Source organism: Felis catus, chromosome F1 (genome assembly GCF_018350175.1).
Source record: "Felis catus isolate Fca126 chromosome F1, F.catus_Fca126_mat1.0, whole genome shotgun sequence".
Lineage (NCBI taxonomy): Eukaryota > Metazoa > Chordata > Mammalia > Carnivora > Felidae > Felis > Felis catus.
The window spans coordinates 68,879,178-68,898,797 of record NC_058384.1 but is presented as its reverse complement, the minus strand read 5'-3'; the positions used below and the strand labels follow the sequence as shown (position 1 = coordinate 68,898,797).

Below are 19,620 nucleotides of genomic sequence, written 5' to 3'. Positions count from 1 at the left end.
GGAGGCACCTGCGGGGAAACGCGGGAAAGGAGCCGCGGCGGGTGTGGACTGCGTCGGGGGCCGGGGCTGGGGGGCCGAGGGGGCCGAGGCCCCGGCCATGCGCTCGCCCCTGGGGCAGGCCTTTCCCCTCGGAGAGGCACCGGGGACGCGGACTTCCGAACCCCCCGGGAGCTCGGGGTGGCGGGGGACTGAGCTGCCGGCGGCGTGCGCGTCCGGGCCCAGCCTCCTCCCCTTCCTGCTCGCTCCTCCGACCTGGACTAGCTGCCTTCCCTCTCCGATGCTCGGCCTCTCCTATGTAAGCTCGGAGAAGTCAAAGCGCTTGCAGTCTGAGGGGCGCTCGGCCGAAGTCAGTCCCCCATATATGTTTGTGAGGTTGGTGGATGAAGGAACAGGCAGGCGGTCACCTGGCTGGCCCAGTTGACGGAGCGTGTGACTCAGCCCAGGGTTGGTTTAAGGCCCTCGGAGGGCGCGGACATTGCTTGGGGTCTGTAAGGGGCGCCCAGTAGTTGACGTCAGTTGAGGTTCCGACTCTTGATCTTGGCTCAGGTCAGGATGTCACAGCTCAGCTGTGGGATCGAGCCCACTTTGGGCTCTGAGCTGACACTGTGGAGGCTGCTTGGGATTCTCTCCCTCTCCCTCTTCCGCTCCCCAGCTCTCTCTCTCTCTCTCAGAATAAATAAACTTAACAAAAAAAAAAAAAGTCTTTAAAAAATGTTTTTTAAAAAAAGGAAGGACAGGGAGGAAGGGAAAAAGGAAGAAAAGGAAACTATTCTAGGGTCTTGAGACAAAATTTTGTATGAGAGGTTTTTTTTTTTGTTTTTTTTTTTTAATTTGTGTTTATTTTTGAGAGAGAGAGAGAGAGAGAGCACAAGTAGGGGAGGGGCAGAGAGAGAGGGAGACACAGAATCCGAAGCAGGCTCCAGGCTCTGAGCTGTCAGCACAGAGCCCGACGCGGGGCTTGAACTCACAAACCGTGAGATCATGACCTGAGCCCAAGCTGGACGCTTAACCGACTCAGCCACCCAGGCTGCCCCAGAGGTTCTTAATAAAGAACATTTTTGAAAGGATTTAAGATCTGTTACAAAGTTGCATAAAATACAGAGTAGCCAGATAAGGGGCAACAAACGTACGTTTTTCCCCAAGTTCACAGTTGTACCCCCGGATGAGGTCGGTGCCTGGCACTGGCCAGCCCCCACTGATGATTTGTTGAGTCACCTAATAAGATGGGAGAAGGTGGTATAAATGCAGATTGGGTTTAAACCCAAATAGTAGTGAATTTCAAAACACATTTACATCCTTCCTGAGCAGCTGAGATGCCCTGAGTTCTCAGCGGGGCTGGCTTGTTTTCTGGGGGAGGATCTCCCGCCCGGTTTGCCCGTGACTTAAGTGTTGGCCCCTGCCCCTTCCTTGCTTCCAGGGCGGGGTGGGGGTGGGGCTGGCACGCACCTGTTCTGACTGCGGCTTTCGTCTCCCCTCCCCACCAGTGTAACCTGGGGCCGCTTGGTGCCTTAGCCCTGAGGTTTACTGGCACAGCCCTTGGGGGAGCCATCTGCTGTATCCGTCCGGAAACCGGGAATGAACTAGCAGCTGCCCAGCGCGCCCCGAGGCCTGTTCACCTGTGCCCTGGGAGAGGAGGGGTGTGCGGCAGGAGGCGCACGGTTCGCCTCCCTGTTTCCATCCCACAGCGGGATCCCCGCGGAGGCTGCAGGGCCCCAGAGCCCGACGCTCGCAGTGCACCAGACAGTGGCACCGGAGCGCGTCGCCAGGGGCCACCTGTGGCCGCTGGTCTCCTGGAGCCACCTGGGGACACGGCTGCCCAGCCCTGCCTGCTGGAGCCCCAGCCCCACCCCGTGGCTCCCTCCCAGCCCTGACCCCTGGCCTCCCCGCGGACGGCCGCTCATCCGTGTGGAGGGCATCCAAGTTCTGGTGTCCGTGCTTTCAGTGGGGCACTGGGTCTGGCACATGGCGCAAGGTGTCCTGCTGGTGCAGGGTGAGCCGGGTGGGGGCACCCTGGGGCTCCCTCTTCCCCCACGGGAGACTGTGTGGGGAGACAGAGGGGCAGGAGGGGACAGGACGTATGGGCCTCAGGACCCTTCCACGTCAGCCAGCTCCCCCGGAGTCTGTCCAGTGGCCACAGTCCTTGTCCCAGCCTCCAGGCGGCAGTGCCACCTTCACCAGCATGGCCCAATGTGTCCGTGAGCCCCAACTGGTCTGGCTGAAGAATGGGAAGGTGCCGAGTCCTGGGGATAACGTTCAGCTGACCCACAGCAACAGGTACCCCCAGTTCCTGGGTCCCAACCTCTCCCTCCTGCCACCCCAGGCACTCGTGCCCACCTACACCAAACACACCGCCTGTATCTAAAGTCCACATGGCAACTGCCCCCCCCCCCGCCCCCCCGCGGCTCTACTCCACCTGCTTCACTGTAGGTCACACCCCCACACAGGGGGTGGGTACACCGGGTCTGTGGTCTTGGAGACAGCCCCCTCCTTTAGAGCCACCTTGGAGCTTGGTAGGAAGGAGCCCCCAGCAGCTGTGTGTCTCCCCAGCACGTTGACCCCGGTGAGGCTCTCAGGGGAGGACGAGGCCACCTACCAGTGTGTGGCAGAGAACAACGCCGGATGCAGGAGACCAGTGCCCGCCTGGCTGTGACAGGCGACCCAGAGCAACCCCCTGCCCCAGGAGGCCTGTGGACCATGGCCCTCTCTCCACCTCTGCCACTCAAATGTCCTGGGAACCACCTGCCTCCAGCGGGGACCGCATTGGCTACGTGCCGAGCCTCCTTGGGAGGGTGGGTGTGGACCGACACCCCTGTACCTGATGGGTGGGGCCCCGGGCCAGTTCCCCCCACTCCTCGTGCCCCCCAGCCCTGTCCGGACTCTTGCCGGGCCTCGGGGTCTGTGGCCCTCTGGTGTCTCCCCACGGCCTCCTGCCCTTTCCCTTCCTGGCTCCAACTTCTGTGGCCCCCTCCCTGCTGTGTGGGGACCTGGCACGCACAGCCGAGCACCGGGTGCCCCCTTTGTGGGGTGAAGGGGGTCGGGATGGGTGCGAGGCTGCCAGACTGCTTTGCTCCTCAGAGGCAGCTGGCCCCAAGCTCCAAGAGGCCGAGGGTAGAGGGCTGCTTTGAGCACGCCTTCTCCCACCTGGCTCCGGCCACGGCCAAGGCCTACTCCATCTGCGGCAGGGGGTGCCGGCCGGGACTCTGCCTCCATTGCCGCCTCCACCACGGGCAGCAGGGCAGTCAGCCTCACACCATCTCCTCTGCAACTCCAGCCACCCTGGGGTTGGTTTCTCCACCAAAGTGCTCAACACACCTCCGTGCAGGCCTCCTGGGGCCAGTCCATGGCGTCAAACTCTCACCGCAAGCTGCTGGCTGCTCGTTTTGAGGGGCCTCTGCTCCTGCCTGGAAGCGTCAGCTCCTTCCTCTACACAGATCTGGGTGAGGCCCTGACCCTCCTTATGGCTCCCCTGCCCTCTTCTCAGGGTCTCTCCCCAGGCACTGAGCCTGTAGTGCTCCCCGCAGAGCCGGCCGCCCTGTACCAGATCAAGCTGCAGGCGTTCAAGGACCTTGGGGATGGTTAACAGCAGCTCCCGCTTTGTCTCCCTGCGTGAGGTGGCCCTGGCCACCCCTGGTGAGTGGGGTCCTGAGGCAGGGAGGCAGGTGGGCAAAGGAGCCCCTCCCTGCCCCTTGGTCCTAACATGAGTCCTGACCAGCTGAACTGATGCGAGCTGCTTCTCTGAGCCGCCATATGGCCATCTCCCCCCTTTTCAGACCCAAAGCACTGGGCCCTCTTCAAGGGCATCCCTCCCCATCTGACTTTTTTTTTTTTTTTTCAACGTTTTTTATTTATTTTGGGATAGAGAGAGAGACAGAGCATGAACGGGGGAGGGGCAGAGAGAGAGGGAGACACAGAATCGGAAACAGGCTCCAGGCTCCGAGCCATCAGCCCAGAGCCTGACGCGGGGCTCGAACTCACGGACCGCGAGATCGTGACCTGGCTGAAGTCGGACGCTCAACCGACTGCGCCACCCAGGCGCCCCTTGACTGCTCTTTTTGAAAGGAGACAGAGTTGGGGTTTGGTGGCTGTGAATCCTTTGCAGAGGCATGGGGCACCCCGTCCCTGCCCTCGATTCCTCCTCCCTCTGCCAGCCCGTGACACCCAGGGCTCCACTGTCCCTCCAAGGGCTGTCCTGTATTGTACCAAAGGAGGGAAGACCTTGGAGGAAAAAAAACCCAGGGTTTATTTATCTTACTTGACTCATTTATTTATTTATTTATTTGTTGAGAGACAGAGTGTGAGCGGGGGAGGGGCAGAGAGTGAGGGAGACAAGAGGCTCTGCACTGACAGCAGAGAGCCCAACGTGGGGCTTGAACTCACCAAGTGAGATCATGACCTGAGCCTAAGTCAGATGGTCAACCAACTGAGCCACCCAGGCACCCCGAAAAACCCCAGGTTTGGAGGGGGACCCCCAACAGGGTCTTCTCTGTGCTCCTGGAATGACGCTGGTGCCAATGACAAGACCCCAGTGGGGCCGGGCCCTGCCCCTACACCATGAAATGTGGCCGGGACCGAAGGGTTAAAAACAGCCCCAAACTTCCGGTCCTCGAGGAAACAACATCCTGTCCCCTGGGTGGACCCGATCTAAGTGCGTTGTTGGAAATAATGAAAATGGACAAAATAAATTAGGACCCAGTTCATGTTCTGGGTCGTAACTGGGGGAGCAGGGTGAGGTGGCAGGAGGGTTCCGGTGTCTCCGGGTGCTGCACGCAGACTGAGGGCCAGCAGGGCAGAGCGAGCTGTGGCTCCAAGGCTGCCGTCTCTAGAAGCCTCGTGTCACAGTAGAGACCAGAGTGGTTATGATGGGAGGGGAGGCCAGGACAGCTGGGGGCCCAGCCTCTGCTCAGTGCTGCCTCCTTCCCTACGCTCTTGACCCGAAATGGGAGGTCAGTGGCCTCCAGAGCTCGGGCTCCACATAAGGGTGGAGGAACAAGAACACACAGTGGGCACAGGCTCTCAAGAACCATCGTGGTGGACAGAAGGGGCATGAGCCGAAGCTGCCCCGTAGCCGCAGGGAGCACAGGCGACAGCTCGTCTTCCAATCGCCCCTAAATGGACCAAAGCACGAGGCACAGGAAAGTTTAGAAACCATTCCTTTCTTTATTAAACATAGCTTGCAAGTGATAAATATTACAAAGTTTTTTTTCTTTTAATCCTTTCTCCAAAAATTAGCTTATTATTTGAATCTGTTGCTGCTGAAGTACTCAGCAGCATCTGAAACGGATGGGAGTGTATTTGCCTTTTTGAAAACCAGTTTCTGTTGGTCTTAGTTTTTTCATTTTAATTTCCAAACACAATGCAGAAAATCAGAATGAGGTTAAAAAAAAAAAAAAAAAAAAGGAAACTTAGAGCCTGTGCAAAAGGGTCCTGCCCCCAACCCCCATTCGGAGAGGCCGGTCCCGCCCCAGCCCCGCCCCCCACCCCACCCCCACGCTGCCCGACCTTCAGGCCTCACTCACCGTCCCAGACCCTCTCCAGGCTTCCTGGGGTGGAGGTGGGGGGTGGGGTGGGGGAAAGGGGGGCCTCGAATGTGGGAGCCCAGGACCAGGCTGTGGGGAGCCGCCTGGAAGGGCTCAGATGAGGTCCGAGGGAGGGAGACGAGAAGAAGTGGGTACATCTGAGCTCCGCCACGCCACCAAGAATGCAGGCGGCCAGATCAGAAGCCTGGGCACCACTGCCCCCAGCACCCCGGGGGCCCGAGGGCAAAGTGGCCACAGCTCTGCTGACACCTCGACCTCACTCTGCTGCCCTTCCCGAAACCAAAGTAATGGCGGGGCCGGGCCGGGCCACGCACGCAGCCACCGCAGCACTTAGGTGCCCTCCCTGCATCTGCGGCCCCACCACACTCCCCACCTCCAGCTGTGGTCTTGCAGGTGAGGAAAGAAGCATGAAACGGAATCTTACACTTCGTGGCCAGGTGATCTCCCCTGTCGCTTCACAGACAAGAAAACAGAGACCCAGAAAATGAACCCTCCCGAAGGGCACATAGCAAGTTAGTGGGAAAGCCTGGGGCAGGACCCCAGGTCACTGCCACCCCACCCTGTGTGCTGTGGCTCTCCACTCTCGACAGCACGGACCGGGAACCCCAGCTTTCACAGTGGCCCAGCCTCACCCCTGTGACGAAGCCTAAAACCACGTGTCGATGCACGTGATACATGAGGCTTTCTTGGGGTGACTTTGCTGAGACCCTATCACCCCTGGTCATCTACGCTCAAGGTGGGGTGGGGGAAATCCTTTGCATAAGAAAGCTTGACACTGAATTTTGTTATATAGGTATATTGTATATATGCTGATGCAGTCAGAGGAAAAAAACAGTGCAAATACAATTACAATTCATAAGAATACTTGGTTTCAATGCCCCCGGGAGCTGCCCCGCTCCCCGGCTGCCCCCCAGCCCCCAGCACCTCCCCGCAGTATCCGCCGAATGCTGGGGGCGGGGGGGCGGGCGGCTTAGGGTCGGGGGTGGGCTCTGCCAAGGCAGTGCTGGTGACCCGGAGGGGCTACTCCAGGGCGGGGGGGCAAGGCACAAATCGGGGTGGGTGGTGGGGGAGGTGGCGTCTCTCGGGAGGGATGGGGTGGGGGCAGCTGCCAGTCTCCGCGTGCTGGGCCCGGCCCACTCCCCGCCCCGGCCTCCACAGCCCTGCCTCCCTACCCCCGCCCCTTCCCCAGAAACCCTTTTGCACACGGATCATACACAAACGGGCACATTACAAAACGACGTAACACAGTTTCACAATATCCATGGCGAGGGCTTTTTTTTCTCTTTTTCAGTTTTTTTTTTTTTTTCTACACAATGTACAATTCCTTTTAAATGGATCAAGAAATAGCTTATATACACGAATGAGTCCTTGTTATAACATCTCGGCAGCAAGTATCATAAGCTAATGAAAGTCTTGTTGGAGGGCAGGGGAGCCTAGGGCTGGGTGGGTGGGGTGTGGAGAGAAGGGTTATGCCTTCTGCAGGGGTCTGGGGGAAGGAGTGGTTGGGGAAAGGAACGAAAGTAAAATACCAAGAAGCATCTTTACAAAGCAGTTCTATAGCTAATTCCTTTTAAAGGGGGAAAGGAAAGGTAACCAAAGCAGGAAAACATTTATCTTTGTGTCTTAAAAAAAATTGTCTACCATACATACATCCAAAAATGTGGAAAAAATACTTATTCCAGGGATGGAGAAAGTCCAGATGCTGTGGTCAAATGACAAAAATAGCAAATAAAAATTAAAAAAAAAAAAAAATCTACAAATGAGGAGGACCCCTGTCCCTCAGCCTCCCCCCCCCCCAACCGCTCATCTACCCGTTTCAGGCGTCTAGGGAGGAAGCCACCGGCCACAAGCGACTACTTTCAGAGCCTCTGGATGCGGGGGGGGGGTGGGGGGTGGGGGGGAGCCAGGCAGAGCCAGCGGGGGCCCTCGCTCTAGCCATCCCCCTGAGCTTCAGAGCACTGGGGTGGAGGACCGCTCTGAACAGGAGGTCGCCTTTCTTCCTATCTTTAGGCACGAGGGTTAGTGTGTACGGGCTCAGCCTGGGGATGGACAGCGACAAGAGACTGGGAGGGACACAAGGTGATCAGTGATGAAAAACTCAAGAAGTAAGGAAGACAGGACAGGGCGGGAGCAAGAGGAGGTGAAAGGCTCGTACTTCACCATGATTAAGGAAAACTCACCCCCATCGCTAATCCCAGGGAAGGGTATGGAAATGGGGAGAAGTGAGAAATCAAACACCAGCGATTGAGCAAAGGGTCACGGAGCTAAACTAGTCATTGAGCAGCCTCTATGTGACTGAGCCTGAGGGGAGAAACTGGGAAGGCTCCCGCTCTGCCCACCCCCAGCCCACCCCCACCATCCCCCCCCACCGCCTCAGCACCCCGCCAGGCACTAGGCTGGGCGTTCCCCATGGCTCCCAGCTCCCCCCCTCATCTACACTTCCTACTTCCAAACCCCATCACAGGTGGCCTGGCTCCCAGGGAGGAGACTCAGCTCAGGGCAGGGATGGCCCCCAACCAGACGGTATTGCACATTCTCTGTCCTTACTTTTAATCTCAACTGACAAACTTGGGCACCTGGTACCTCCGAGCTGGGGGAGGGGAGACATGACAGAAATGGCACTTTGTCATGGCGGGTGGGGCGGAAGAGGCTAGACAGACATGCCACAAGGCAAGGTGATTTGCAGGGAAAATTTAAAAAAACAACAACAAAAAAGAAAAAAAAAAGAAAAAAGCTTCCAATTTCGTGGAAGTGAGAAAAGCAAAACCAAACGATTTATCCAGTGCTTTCAAAGCACAGAGGGCAAAGATGTAAGAATATATCTTTTTATATATATATGTATATATATATATATAATTTTAAAATAACCCCAGACCCAGTTTCATAATCCCCCCTCTCCCCCACTTACAGTCAGGGGCACCACAGGCCCCAGAAAAATACTCCAAACAGCCCATCACTATCTGTTACTAGCATCTAGCTTCAGATCACTTCACCACTGGGGGAGCCCAGACACAGGCTGTATCTCTGCTCCTTTATTAAGTGCTCAATGAATTTGGGGGAAGGGAGGAAAGAAAAAACCCAGGAAGGCCCGTAGGGCCAGTAGAGTAACCCACAGTGGCTCTGGGGTATGGGGAGGGGGGTACTGAGCCTGATTCCAGCTCCTTCTCCCCACTGACCCACAAACTTTATGGGCAAGATGTGCAGTTTGTGTGTGTGTTAATTTTAAAAGTGCCTTCTTACTTTAAAAACATTATTTAATTTTTTAAAATAAAAGTGGGGGAACTTTCCCAGGTGGCTTTCAAGGGCAAAATTCTAAACTCCTCTTCACACGTCTCTGCTCAGTGTATCCCTTTCCTGTACTCTGGCAGCTTCTAGAGCTGGAGAGGCAGGTGAGTGTTACGGGAGAGCAGAAACCCCTGCCTTTTAGGGGCTTCCTTTACCTCAGAGACAGCCTGGTCCCCCTCTTACTTCCCCCACGGTGTGGGCAGATGGGGTGCTAACCTCTCTTATCCCCAGAACAGCAACATTGCACAATTCAGTTCATTCTCTACATTAGTAGCGCTCAAGAAAAAGCTGAAAACAACAAAAAAGGAAAATTAATAGACTTCTGGAGATGGGTTGGGGAGGGGGACACCACAACTACTTTTGCAGCCGAGACCCAGAGCTGGCTTTGACCAGAGTTGTGTGGCTCTGAGCAGTGGGTTCTGCACTCAGGACAGCAGACCAGGGCAGGACTCCAAGCTGGTGAGGCATCCCTGTTCCCTCCTCCTGGCTGGAGGGTGGGACAGACAGATGGGGTCTCACCTGCTGGGAGAGAAAGCCCTTCTCTCTTCCCTTCTCTGTCTCACTCAGTATGTCCCGCCCAGCTCCCAGGACACCGGCTAACTCAGGCTGGGAACAGCTACGCCTCCCGGATTATAGACGGGACTTGGGGACTGAGTTTACCAGGAGGAGATCAGGATTAAAAAGGGGGGGGGGGGGATTTTACAAAGAAAGTAAGGTGAAATAATTTTGGGCTAGTTGACCTGGAATAGACCTCTATCTCCACTGGGACCAGGAGAGCATCCAGGAGGCCAACACCAGCCTCCGTCCTCCTTGGCTCAGCACTATACTTGTCCCCACCTCCCTCTCCCCTTTCTCTGTGGGTCAATTCCGTGGTGGTTACATTTTAAAGCTTCTCCCTCCAGGCTCATTCCCCTCATTCTTAGAGCCCAACTTCAGTACAAAACACCACCTCCCAGACTGTCCAGCCCAGAGACACCAAGGGCTGATGTCCTCCCTATCTGATGCCATCACCTTGCCCCCCCCCCCCCCCAGGTTAAGTGCATTAAAAACTTCTGCCCCCAGCGTTGCCAGTCATATCTGCTTGGGGACCCCCTGCAATGCTCCTGTCATTTATCTGAATGTCATCTGTGTTTACAAAAAAGAAAAAAAAAAAAGAGAAAAAGAAAAATATTGAGAAAATAAAAAGGTTTAACCGTCCACTGAACAAAGGGGAGGACACACAACATCATTAAAAATGATAATAATTAGAGCATAAAAACTTTAGAAACACACGTCAGAGGGCTTAGATTTCTCTCTCCCCAGGACCTCACTCTGACCTCATCCGAGGTGAAGAGCACCTCACTGTGAAAGAAAACCGGAGAGAAGACAAGAGCGGCAGAATCGCAGCAGTGAGAGAGGGGTGGCGGGCAGGGCAGGCGCGTTTTCCTGTTGATTTCTAGGTTTGTCTTCTGTTTTCTGTTTTGTTTTCCGTGTATGGTAGGCACCAGTACAGGCACTGCATGCGACGGAAGTTGGGGGCAATGGGAGAGGAGGGGTAAAGGGTTCAAGGCTGGGGCAGTGCACGTGGACAGGCGTTATTTCTGCCCGCTGATGGACTGCGCTATAGACCGGGGAGGGATCATGTCTAAAAGGTACTCCCGCTGTCTGTCTGCCAAACTGGGAGCTTTGTGTCCTCCGATGCCGGTGTTCAAGTATGCAATGTTGACACCTGGACCCAGGAGACAAAAGCGGGAGTGGGGGGGAGGGGTGGAGGGGCAGGCGTTAGAAGCGGAAGCAGCATCTTCTAGACTGCACGACCCGGTGACCGTCCCAGGTATGACCTGGGAGGACCCGGGGGCGTGGACTTGGAGGTGGGGCGGGGGCACCAGAGGTTGTGTGCATCTGTCCAGACTTAGGTAAGTGTATGTCAGCAGCCAACTGCCCCTCTGCACCCCACGTTTAGGGAAAGGGGTCCTCTCGAAACTTCAGTCCTACCAGGAACAGAACAAACACGGTCTTGACGGGATGGGAGAGTCAGAGAAACAGAGGAGAGTAATGAAGACACAGGGATGCACTCATGGACTACGCTTTGGATTTCTGTGAAGCAGCAGCCCTCCACCGTTCAAACAGGGTGGGGACAGCTGACCCTGCTCTTGTCGTCGAGGTCAGTGACCACACACCCACCAACGGGGCCGCCAGACAGTGAACAGACAAAGGCAGGGACTGTGCTGTTTTCACCACCAGAACCCTATTGTGCTGTGCTCTGCATGGACCATGAAGTTAGCAAACATGCTAAAAAGCCAGAGTGAAGGCAGAAAGGCCTAAAGAAAGCGCAGAAGCGGAAGAGCGGCCTGCTAGCCTGAAGGCCCCTCCCATCACTGCTTCTTACCTGGCATCCCAAGGAGGCCACCAGGCACAGACAGCTGGGGCGCCTGCGCGAAGTTGGAGAGCATGGAACGGGCAGATGTGGGTATGCCGCGCTGGAGGCCGCTCTGGGGCTGTGGAGCCTGTGACAGGGAGCAGACAGTGGGTCACTAGGTGGCCGCGATGGAAGGGGTGGGGTGGGAGGGTAGGGGTCCGGGAAGAAGGACTTCCCAGCAAAGGCGGACACGCTGGGATCCACGGCTGGCAAACCACCCCAGACGGCCTCACCTGCCGAAGCGTATGATGTCTCATGATGGTCTCTTGTTTACTGACACTGGACACGGCCGGAGCCGCAGTGGGGGAAAGGGCTGCCTGCTGCTGTAGTCGCTGTTCGATTTCCTGTCGGGAGTCAGCAGGTCAACTTGGCAGGACAGCACCCAATTTCCTACCCAGGAAACCTAGGGCTCGTCCTGTTTCTACTGCTGCCGACACGACAAGTAGGAGGGATATGGAGAAGGCAAGCTGGGGCTCTGGGCACAAGGAGCTAGCCCTGCTTTGCTGATTAAGGGGTCCGTCTGTCCAGGAAAAGCTGGCGCTCAGATGCTGGCAGGAGACGCCTGGGTGGTGGCAACCAGCTGACGGACGTGATGGTTAGCAGTTTACGGAGGTTTTATTTTTGACTCCTGTCTACCTGTTTTCCAGAAGGTCCCTGGACGCCACCCAAAGGGGTCTGATGGGTGGTGGGGTGGAAGCAGGATTGAGGGGAAGGATCCAAGCTTCCCAACACATCTTCCCCTCGCCCAGACCGCAGGGCATGCCCGCTCCCTCCTTGCCGTTCCTCTTCGCCGGGCCACATTACAGTCCACTCTCTCCTGGGTCATTCCCTTGTCAAATATGGACTGCAGAGAATTCGGTCTCTCTGAGAGATTTCCAGTACAAATATAATCCCTCCCACCAAAATCCATTTGTTTGAGGAGGGCAAGAAATTGAGGGATTCCTTCGGCCGCCACCAGGGAAAGCCACACGTCTGCCTCCTGTCTGTCCCCACCCTGGACCACACTGTCATTCATGCTCTTGCCCCACCAGACACAGTCACATGGAGATCAGCAGACAGATTGGTACGGGGAGGAACAGGGAACCCGGGCCTCCAGGCCGTCAGGACTGTGGGGATCGCACAGACAAATCCTCTAAAAACTAGAAGGAGCTACCTTTTGGGAAAACCCAACCTGAGTAGGTGGTTGGGGAGACATCAGGATTCTTACCTGTTCCTGCTGTAGGGCTTTAACAAAAGCATTTTTCAGCCGGTTGGTGTGTTCGGCCTTTAGAGCCTTCTTCTGGTTGGAGGTCATACACTGCTCACACAGAATCTTACCATTCTTCTCTTGCTTCCAGTGAGGGGTGAAATCTGTGCGGCACTGGGCGCAAACAAAGGGTTCGACCCGCAGGAGTGAGGCACAGCTTTTGCCTAGATGCCAACAGAGAGAGCAATCAGGGCCTTCGCATCTCCCCATCTCCCGATTCTCTTCACCAAATGAATTTTTCAGGAGGTTATTCTGCTGAATTCAGAAAGAGACTCTACAAGAAGAGTACTCTGCAGTTTATAAAATAACTTTTATTTCATTCGACTGTAACAACATCACTTTAGGGAATTCAGACGGTACCGTCCCCACTTACAGAGGAGGACACGAAGAGACAGAGCTCCTGAGGGCAAAGCTGAGACAAGAACCCGGGTTTGCGGACTTTTAGTACAGCAAGAAGGAAGCGTGCTAACTCACAGGGCGGCAGACTCCACCTGGGTCCGCGACACAGGCTCCTTAGCACGTTTTGACCTCAGACCGCACTGCCACATTTACACCGTTTAGTTACCAGTGTCCGAATTAGACCCGTTTAGAGTCAATGCTGAGCCCTTCAGGCACTTTCCTCCACCGTCAGGTGTTCCCCTAAGTCCACATGTCTGGAAACTCAGGCTTAATAACTTCTGGTAGTGTCAATGCTTCACAGTCTGGGTCAGCTCTGGTTCACAGCTTCCACCTGGTCACGGTCACCTACTCAGTCAGTACACCTACTTTCCCACCTGTAAGTCCTCAAGTGGCAGGGACTGAACGTAACAACGCAGCGCAATGCCACACAAGCGCTGACGTTACACGTAAGTGTTCTAGTCACCAAATTGTGTATACGTCGTGCTGGGCACCACTGAAAAGGACCAAACGACATCCTGCCAAAAATATACACGATCTCCAAAATACAATACAAATGTTAAGCCCAAGATATACAGACATACAAAAGGCATTTCCGAGTAACGAACGGGAGGTGGTCTGACAACAGTAAGAACAGGTTACTTGACGTCACACGGCGCCCTGGGATACGCGGCCCAGGTCAATCAGGCTTGGCAACCTCCTGTGTAGATAAAAGACTGACCACAAAAAGCAGCCTCACCTTGGCTGTCGATGACACTCTGTACGACTTCTTCCAAGCCCACCATGTAGATGAACTCGCTATTGGCCGCGCTAGGCAGGAAGTGAAGCAGGGGAGCAGGAGGTTTAGGCGGCGGAATCTCCAGGAGGGTCTTTTCCAGCTGTTTGCGAAGAGCCAGTTTGGCGGCAGCCTGGGAGTTGGCGGCATCAGTCATGGCGCTGGGGCTCGGCAGGGGTGAGGACACCCTGTTCACAGTCCCCGGCTGCATGTGGGAGGCGAGGTTCATATAGATGGCAGAGGATGTTGTGCGCTGGCAGGGAACAGAAGAACTCGATTGCTGGAATGGAGGGAGCACAGGGTCAGTGGCGGGGTGCGGGGGAAGGACGAATTCTTGCTTCAGTGGCAGAAAACACTATACCTGAGCCGAGTTGGGACAACTTAGCTTTCCTGAAACTCCGAAAAAAGGACGAGGTGTCCAACCTCGACAGAACGACAAAACGACAGAAGCTAGGAGGCGGAGGAACACAAGCACGGGGGATGCTCTCTGGCCCACATCGCCAGGCCTCTTCTTCCCCTGACCCCCGCGGCTTTCCTCCAGGCGGGTGTGAGCCTGCTGCCGCTCTGCCGTACAGCCTCCCTTCTCCGCTCCTACTCCCAGGGAGTCCCTCCAGCTTCCGCCCTGGGCACTACGATCGATACAAGCTCTACCACAATTACCCTGGCTGTCCTAGAGCTTCTCTATGTCCCAAACCGTACGGTCTGTGGTCCTTTCAACAGGGAAAGCAAAGCAAAGACTTCTCTGTTTCCATATTAGGACTTTCTCACCGGTTGGTAATTGATGGCAGGATTCATGTTGGGTGTTGTGGTGCGTACAAGGCCAGGCTTAGGTGGGCCCCGTTGACCCTGTAGCTGGGCTGGGTTTGGTGCAATAACACGTTGGGACATCAACATATGTGGGAGGGTGGTACTGGTCGCGGAGCGGATGACACTGTGACCCTGAGGGGGAAGAAGAAGAAAGGAAGCAGTCATAGGTGGTAAAACGCTCCACCAACATGCTAGAGAGAGAACACTGCCTATAACACACAGCTGAGTGGAAAAACAGAAACACAGCGAGACTCGGGAATTCTGTCTACTCCTAGACGAGAAAGGGCTAAGCTAGAAACCTCCGGAGAAGAAAAACCACAGTGGGAAGAGGAGGATTACTTGTCCCACTGTGCCACCCAGTAACACACAGCCAGTCAGCGAGGAGGGACCAACGGGACTGTGTGCAGCACCAGCACCTCTACCACGGCCAGGTTCTTCTACGATCGTCACAGAAGTCCCAAACCAGAGCTGGGATACACGGGGCCCCAAGGCAGGTTACGCACCTGTAATGTTCTCAGACTCTGTGGTTCCACCCCTTGGGCCCCAGGCCGGGAGGGAAGCTTGGACAGGCCCTGCTGTCCCCCATGGGCAGGAGATGGCTGCACGATGGATGCCGCGTTCTGCACAACCGGGGTCTGGGGGAGAGAAGACAGAATGAAGAAACAGAGGCAGAAGTCTGGTACACTCCTGGACTTTAAAAATCCCCAGTCAGTGTGAAGCTTCTGTTGACCAGAAGGAAAACCGAGAAAAATGGAATCAAGGTTTTCTTGATTAGGGCCTACAATTAAAAAAAAAAAAAAAAAAGAAAGAAAAAATAAATCACTCTTCTTAGAAACTAAAAAGCACGGAACTGGACAAGAATGGGCCACCCAGTTGAACCTACCTGGGTGAGGCCACTGTCAGACCCAGCCCCTTACTTCCAGGGCGCAGTCAGTACCTTCTGGACTACGTTCTCCTTCTGGAGCTGGCTCTGCCTCAGCTTCTTCAGCAGCACCAGTCGGGCTTCTTCCAATCGCAGCTCGTCCCTCAGCTGCTTGATGAGCTGCTGCCGCTCCTCAATGCCTTTCCCCTAAGGAAACACAAGGTCCCTCAGCTACGGGAGCAGGCACCCAGAGTCCCCCTTCCTGCGAGATGGTCTCTTCTTCCAGGGCTGAGCTCTGGATCTTGCACACGAAGCAGAAGCAGTAATGGGGATTACTGTCTCTGCGTCCCTGGATCTAGCTCAGGGCTAGGGATTCAGCAGGTGCTCAGAAGATGCTTACAGAACATAAATGCTAATCAACCAGATTCCTGGCAAAATAGAAGACGGGGCAAAGGGAGATGCAAAGGGAACTGTTCTTGAAAACACTGTTTCCAGGGGTGCCTGGGGGGCTCAGGCGGTTAAGCATTGACTTCAGCTCTGGTCATGACCTCATGGTCTGTGAGTTCAAGCCCCCGTTGGGCTCTGTGCTGACAGCTCGGAGCCTGGAGCCCGCTTCGGATTCTGTGTCTCCCTCTCTCTTTGCCCCTCTCCTGCTCACGCTCTGTCTGTCTCTCTCAAAAATAAATAAAACGTAAAAAATTTTTAAACACTGTTTCTAGAACTTTTTAAGCCAAGTTTCTTCTAGATATACATAAAAACTTGGGAGTTTCTCCACATCATGAGAACCAGGTTACAGTGGTTCCAGCCAAGAGTTTATTTCTGTGACTTACTGAGTTTTCACTTTCCAAAGATAAATTATACTGAATATGCTTTGTCACACTATCTTCTTCAGTTGATTCTCATAATGCCCTCTAAAAGGGCATGCCCTCAGGGCACCTGGCTGGTGGCTCAGTCAGTGGAACCCAAGACTTTTAATCTTAGGGTTGTGGGTTTGAGCCCCATGTTGGGTGTAGAGATTACTTAAAAATAAAATATATATATATATATATATATATATATATATATTGACGTTTATGTATTCATTTTTGAGAGAGAGAGAGAGAGCATTCGTGGGGGAGGAGCAGAGAGAGAGAAAGAGAATCCCAAGCAGGCTCTGCACCACCAGTGCAGAGCCTGACACGGGCTCAAACCCATGAACTGTGAGATCATGACCTGAGTTGAAGTCGGATGCTTAACTGATTGAGCTACTCAGGCACCCCAAAAATATAATCTTGAAAAAAAAAATAGTAGCACCTAAGTGGCTCAGTGAGTTGAGCACCTGACTCTTGATTTAGGCTCCAATCGTGACCCCAGGGTTCTGAGATGAAACCCCACATCAGGCTCTGCACTGGCTGTGCAGCCTGCTTAAGACTCTCTCTCCCTCTGTCCCTCCCCTGTGCACGTGCTCTCTTTCAAAAAAACAAACAAAAAACAGTAAAAAGTAAATAAATAAAATGCCCTTGAAGCTGAGAATTATTTATAAAAAGTTTCATCAACAGGTTATTTATTTAAGAAAAAATTTATTTTTGAGAGAAAGAAAGAGAGACAAAATGTGAGCAGGGGAGGGGCAGAGAGAGAGGGAGACACAGAATCTGAAGCAGGCTCCAGGCTCCAAGTTGTAAGCACAGAGCCTGACATGGGGCTCGAACTCACAGACTGCGAGATCATGACCTGAGCCGAAGTCGGATGCTTAACTGACTGAGCCACCCAGGTGCCCCTTTGGGTAGTTATTTAGATTCAAAAAGTAAACTATAGGGGCACCTGGGTGGCTCAGTCGATCAAGTATCTGACTCTTGATTTCGGCTTAAGTCATGATCTCATGGTTCATGGGTTCGAGCCCCGTGTCAGGCTGTACCCTGGCAGCATGGAGTTTGCTTGGGATTTTTTCTCTCTCCTTCTCTCTCTGCAACTCCCCTGCTTGCTCACACTCTCTCGCTCTCAAAAATACATAAACTTAAATTATTAAGATGGTAAATTTAAAAAAAGTAAATTATAAAAAAAAAACAGAACTGGGTCTCTTAGGGAACTAAACAGGAGCAAAAATGAAGAAAGAAATCATTTTATCTTTCTTCTCTCTTTTTTTTTACCTTAAACATCTCTAGGTTGGCTGCTTTGAGTCTTTCTTCCATTCGGGAGCTGGAGCGGGGACTGGAAGCCTCATTATCAGATAAAACAATGATGTCTGGGGAGGGAGTCAGCCTCCCACGGTCTGGCTCACTAGGTAAGAAAAGAAAAAATTAAGGTATTTCAACAATTAAGAAAACTTCTTTTGCACGCTGAACAAAGAAATCCAAGGGAACTTAGGTCTGTCTCAGTTCACTCAGGAGATTCAAATCTTAGGACACAGATGACACCAAGATGTGAGTGGTGACAAATCCTCAGCAAGTGTGCTCTCCATCTGAATTCCTTGTGCAGGGACCAGACACACGGTGACTGGCTTCAGAAATGGGAGTGAGAGGTGAGTGTTCTTATCACATCCATTTGAATCAAAACTCTAAACGCTTCCCCTGTATCTCACTTCCCTTTGGGTTGTCTCATTAGTCACGCAGAGGCTCAAGCAGGGAACAGCCAGCCTGGCGGAGGAAGAAGGGCAAGGGCAGAGCTTAGGTATGGAACGCCCGCTGCCGTGGAGGCAGCTCGGTCCACCCTGCACCGCGCGGCCCTGGCTGCCTGAGGGTTGACAGAGAGGAGCTTACAGGACAACCCCAGTGGCAGTCCCAAGTTAAGACACAAGAAGGTACTGTGCCAGCTGCCTGAGGGGAAGGACTGGGCCAAGTCTACGGCTTCTGGCAGATCGAAACTCCTAAACCGCATCTCTGGAACTTGCATCTACTTACCAGATTTGTACTCAGCATCTTCCCTCAAAAATAAACTCTCCAGAAACGACTTTGAAATCTTAAATCCTCCTCATTGGCTCCCCTGTATTTCAGTTCTCACTTATTAGACAATTGTGGTTTTGGTCTTTTGGGGCTAGTTAAAAGCATCATACTTATTTCTCTAAGATGATAAAAATGGCACTCCCTAAGAGCTGGATGACCAGAATTCTGGAAATTCTGAATGCCTCAGGTTCCCAAACCAATGACCACATCTTTTAACTCTCTGATTTCTTAAAAACAAAAAACAAAACAAAAATTAATGTTTATTTATTTTTCAGAGAGACAGAGACATAGTGCAAGCTGGGGAGGGGCAGAGAGAGAAACACAGAATGTGAAGCAGGCTCCAGGCTCTGGGCTGTCAGCACACAGCCTGACATGGGTCTTGAACTCACGAACCGTGAGATCATGACCTGTGCTGGATTAACCGACCGAGTCACCCAGGTACCCCCAACTCTGATTTCTTAACTCAAAGATATCTTCCCAGACCCTCCTTCCTTGAGTTCTTCAGTATAGTTAGGAATACACAGACTTAAAAGCAATGTGTTTTAGGGGCGCCTGGGTGGCGCAGTCGGTTACGCGTCTGACTTCAGCCAGGTCACGATCTCGCGGTCCGTGAGTTCGAGCCCCGCGTCAGGCTCTGGGCTGATGGCTCAGAGCCTGGAGCCTGTTTCTGATTCTGTGTCTCCCTCTCTCTCTGCCCCTCCCCCGTTCATGCTCTGTCTCTCTCTGTCCCCCCCCCCCAAAATAAATAAACGTTGAAAAAAAAATTAAAAAAAAAAAAAAAAAGCAATGTGTTTTAGTTCTTAAACATGAAACCCAAATCCTTAACACCCACAGACCTTTAGTCCTGAGAGCCTTTCTACCATTTCTCTGGGTCTCTTGTCTCAGCTGCTGTTGGGACATGGATGCCCAGGGGCTTTGAACAAAATACCCTGGATAGTTGGGTTAGGCATTCAATTTCTCAACTGGGCTGAGTTACTAAAATCAACCAAATTTGGGGCATCTGGAAGGCTCAGTTGGTTGAGCATCTGACTTGATCTCAGATCGGGTCATGATCCCAGAGTCATGTGACCAAGCTCCTTGTTGGGTTCTGCTCCAAACTAAGCACGGAGCCTGCTTGGGATTCTCTCTCTCCCCCTCTGCCCTTCTCCCCCGCTCACACGCTCTCTAAAATTAAAAAAAAAAAAAAAAGTAAAATAAACCAAATTTAGCTGAGAACATAAAACAGAGGCACAGAATGACATACATGACTGTCTTGGAAACCATTAGGTTTGTCTGGATTGCTCTACAAGCACTGGTCCCAGGCAACTGAGCGTGTGGGGTCACAGAAAAAGCCACTAGAGGGAGAAGAGCCTTTCTTTCCCTAACCCCACAATGCTGGAGTAACGGTCAAGCTGAC

At 53.6% G+C, this 19,620-nt stretch overlaps 1 protein-coding gene and 1 long non-coding RNA gene across 4 annotated transcripts in view; one reads left to right on the top strand and one right to left on the bottom strand.

Annotated features, from left to right (window-relative positions):
- The first annotated feature begins 946 nt into the window (after window positions 1-946).
- LOC109495850 lies at window positions 947-3,897 on the top strand. Its single transcript, XR_002151598.3, has 3 exons — window positions 947-2,274; window positions 2,548-3,437; window positions 3,522-3,897. It is a non-coding gene; the product is annotated as an uncharacterized LOC109495850 (long non-coding RNA).
- A 4,268-nt stretch (window positions 3,898-8,165) lies between these two features.
- Window positions 8,166-19,620, bottom strand: part of GATAD2B (GATA zinc finger domain containing 2B) — an 86,194-nt gene continuing 74,739 nt past the window's right edge. For all 3 annotated transcript variants that reach the window (XM_023247901.2, XM_023247900.2, XM_019822542.3), the window contains exons 3-11: window positions 17,433-17,562; window positions 15,382-15,513; window positions 14,948-15,079; window positions 14,406-14,576; window positions 13,602-13,917; window positions 12,428-12,630; window positions 11,454-11,564; window positions 11,191-11,308; window positions 8,166-10,530 (exon numbers count right to left, since the gene is read on the bottom strand). In XM_023247901.2, the coding sequence (XP_023103669.1) occupies window positions 10,397-10,530; window positions 11,191-11,308; window positions 11,454-11,564; window positions 12,428-12,630; window positions 13,602-13,917; window positions 14,406-14,576; window positions 14,948-15,079; window positions 15,382-15,513; window positions 17,433-17,562 (1,447 nt within the window). In that variant the 3' untranslated portion in view covers window positions 8,166-10,396. The remainder of the gene's footprint in view (window positions 10,531-11,190; window positions 11,309-11,453; window positions 11,565-12,427; window positions 12,631-13,601; window positions 13,918-14,405; window positions 14,577-14,947; window positions 15,080-15,381; window positions 15,514-17,432; window positions 17,563-19,620) is intronic.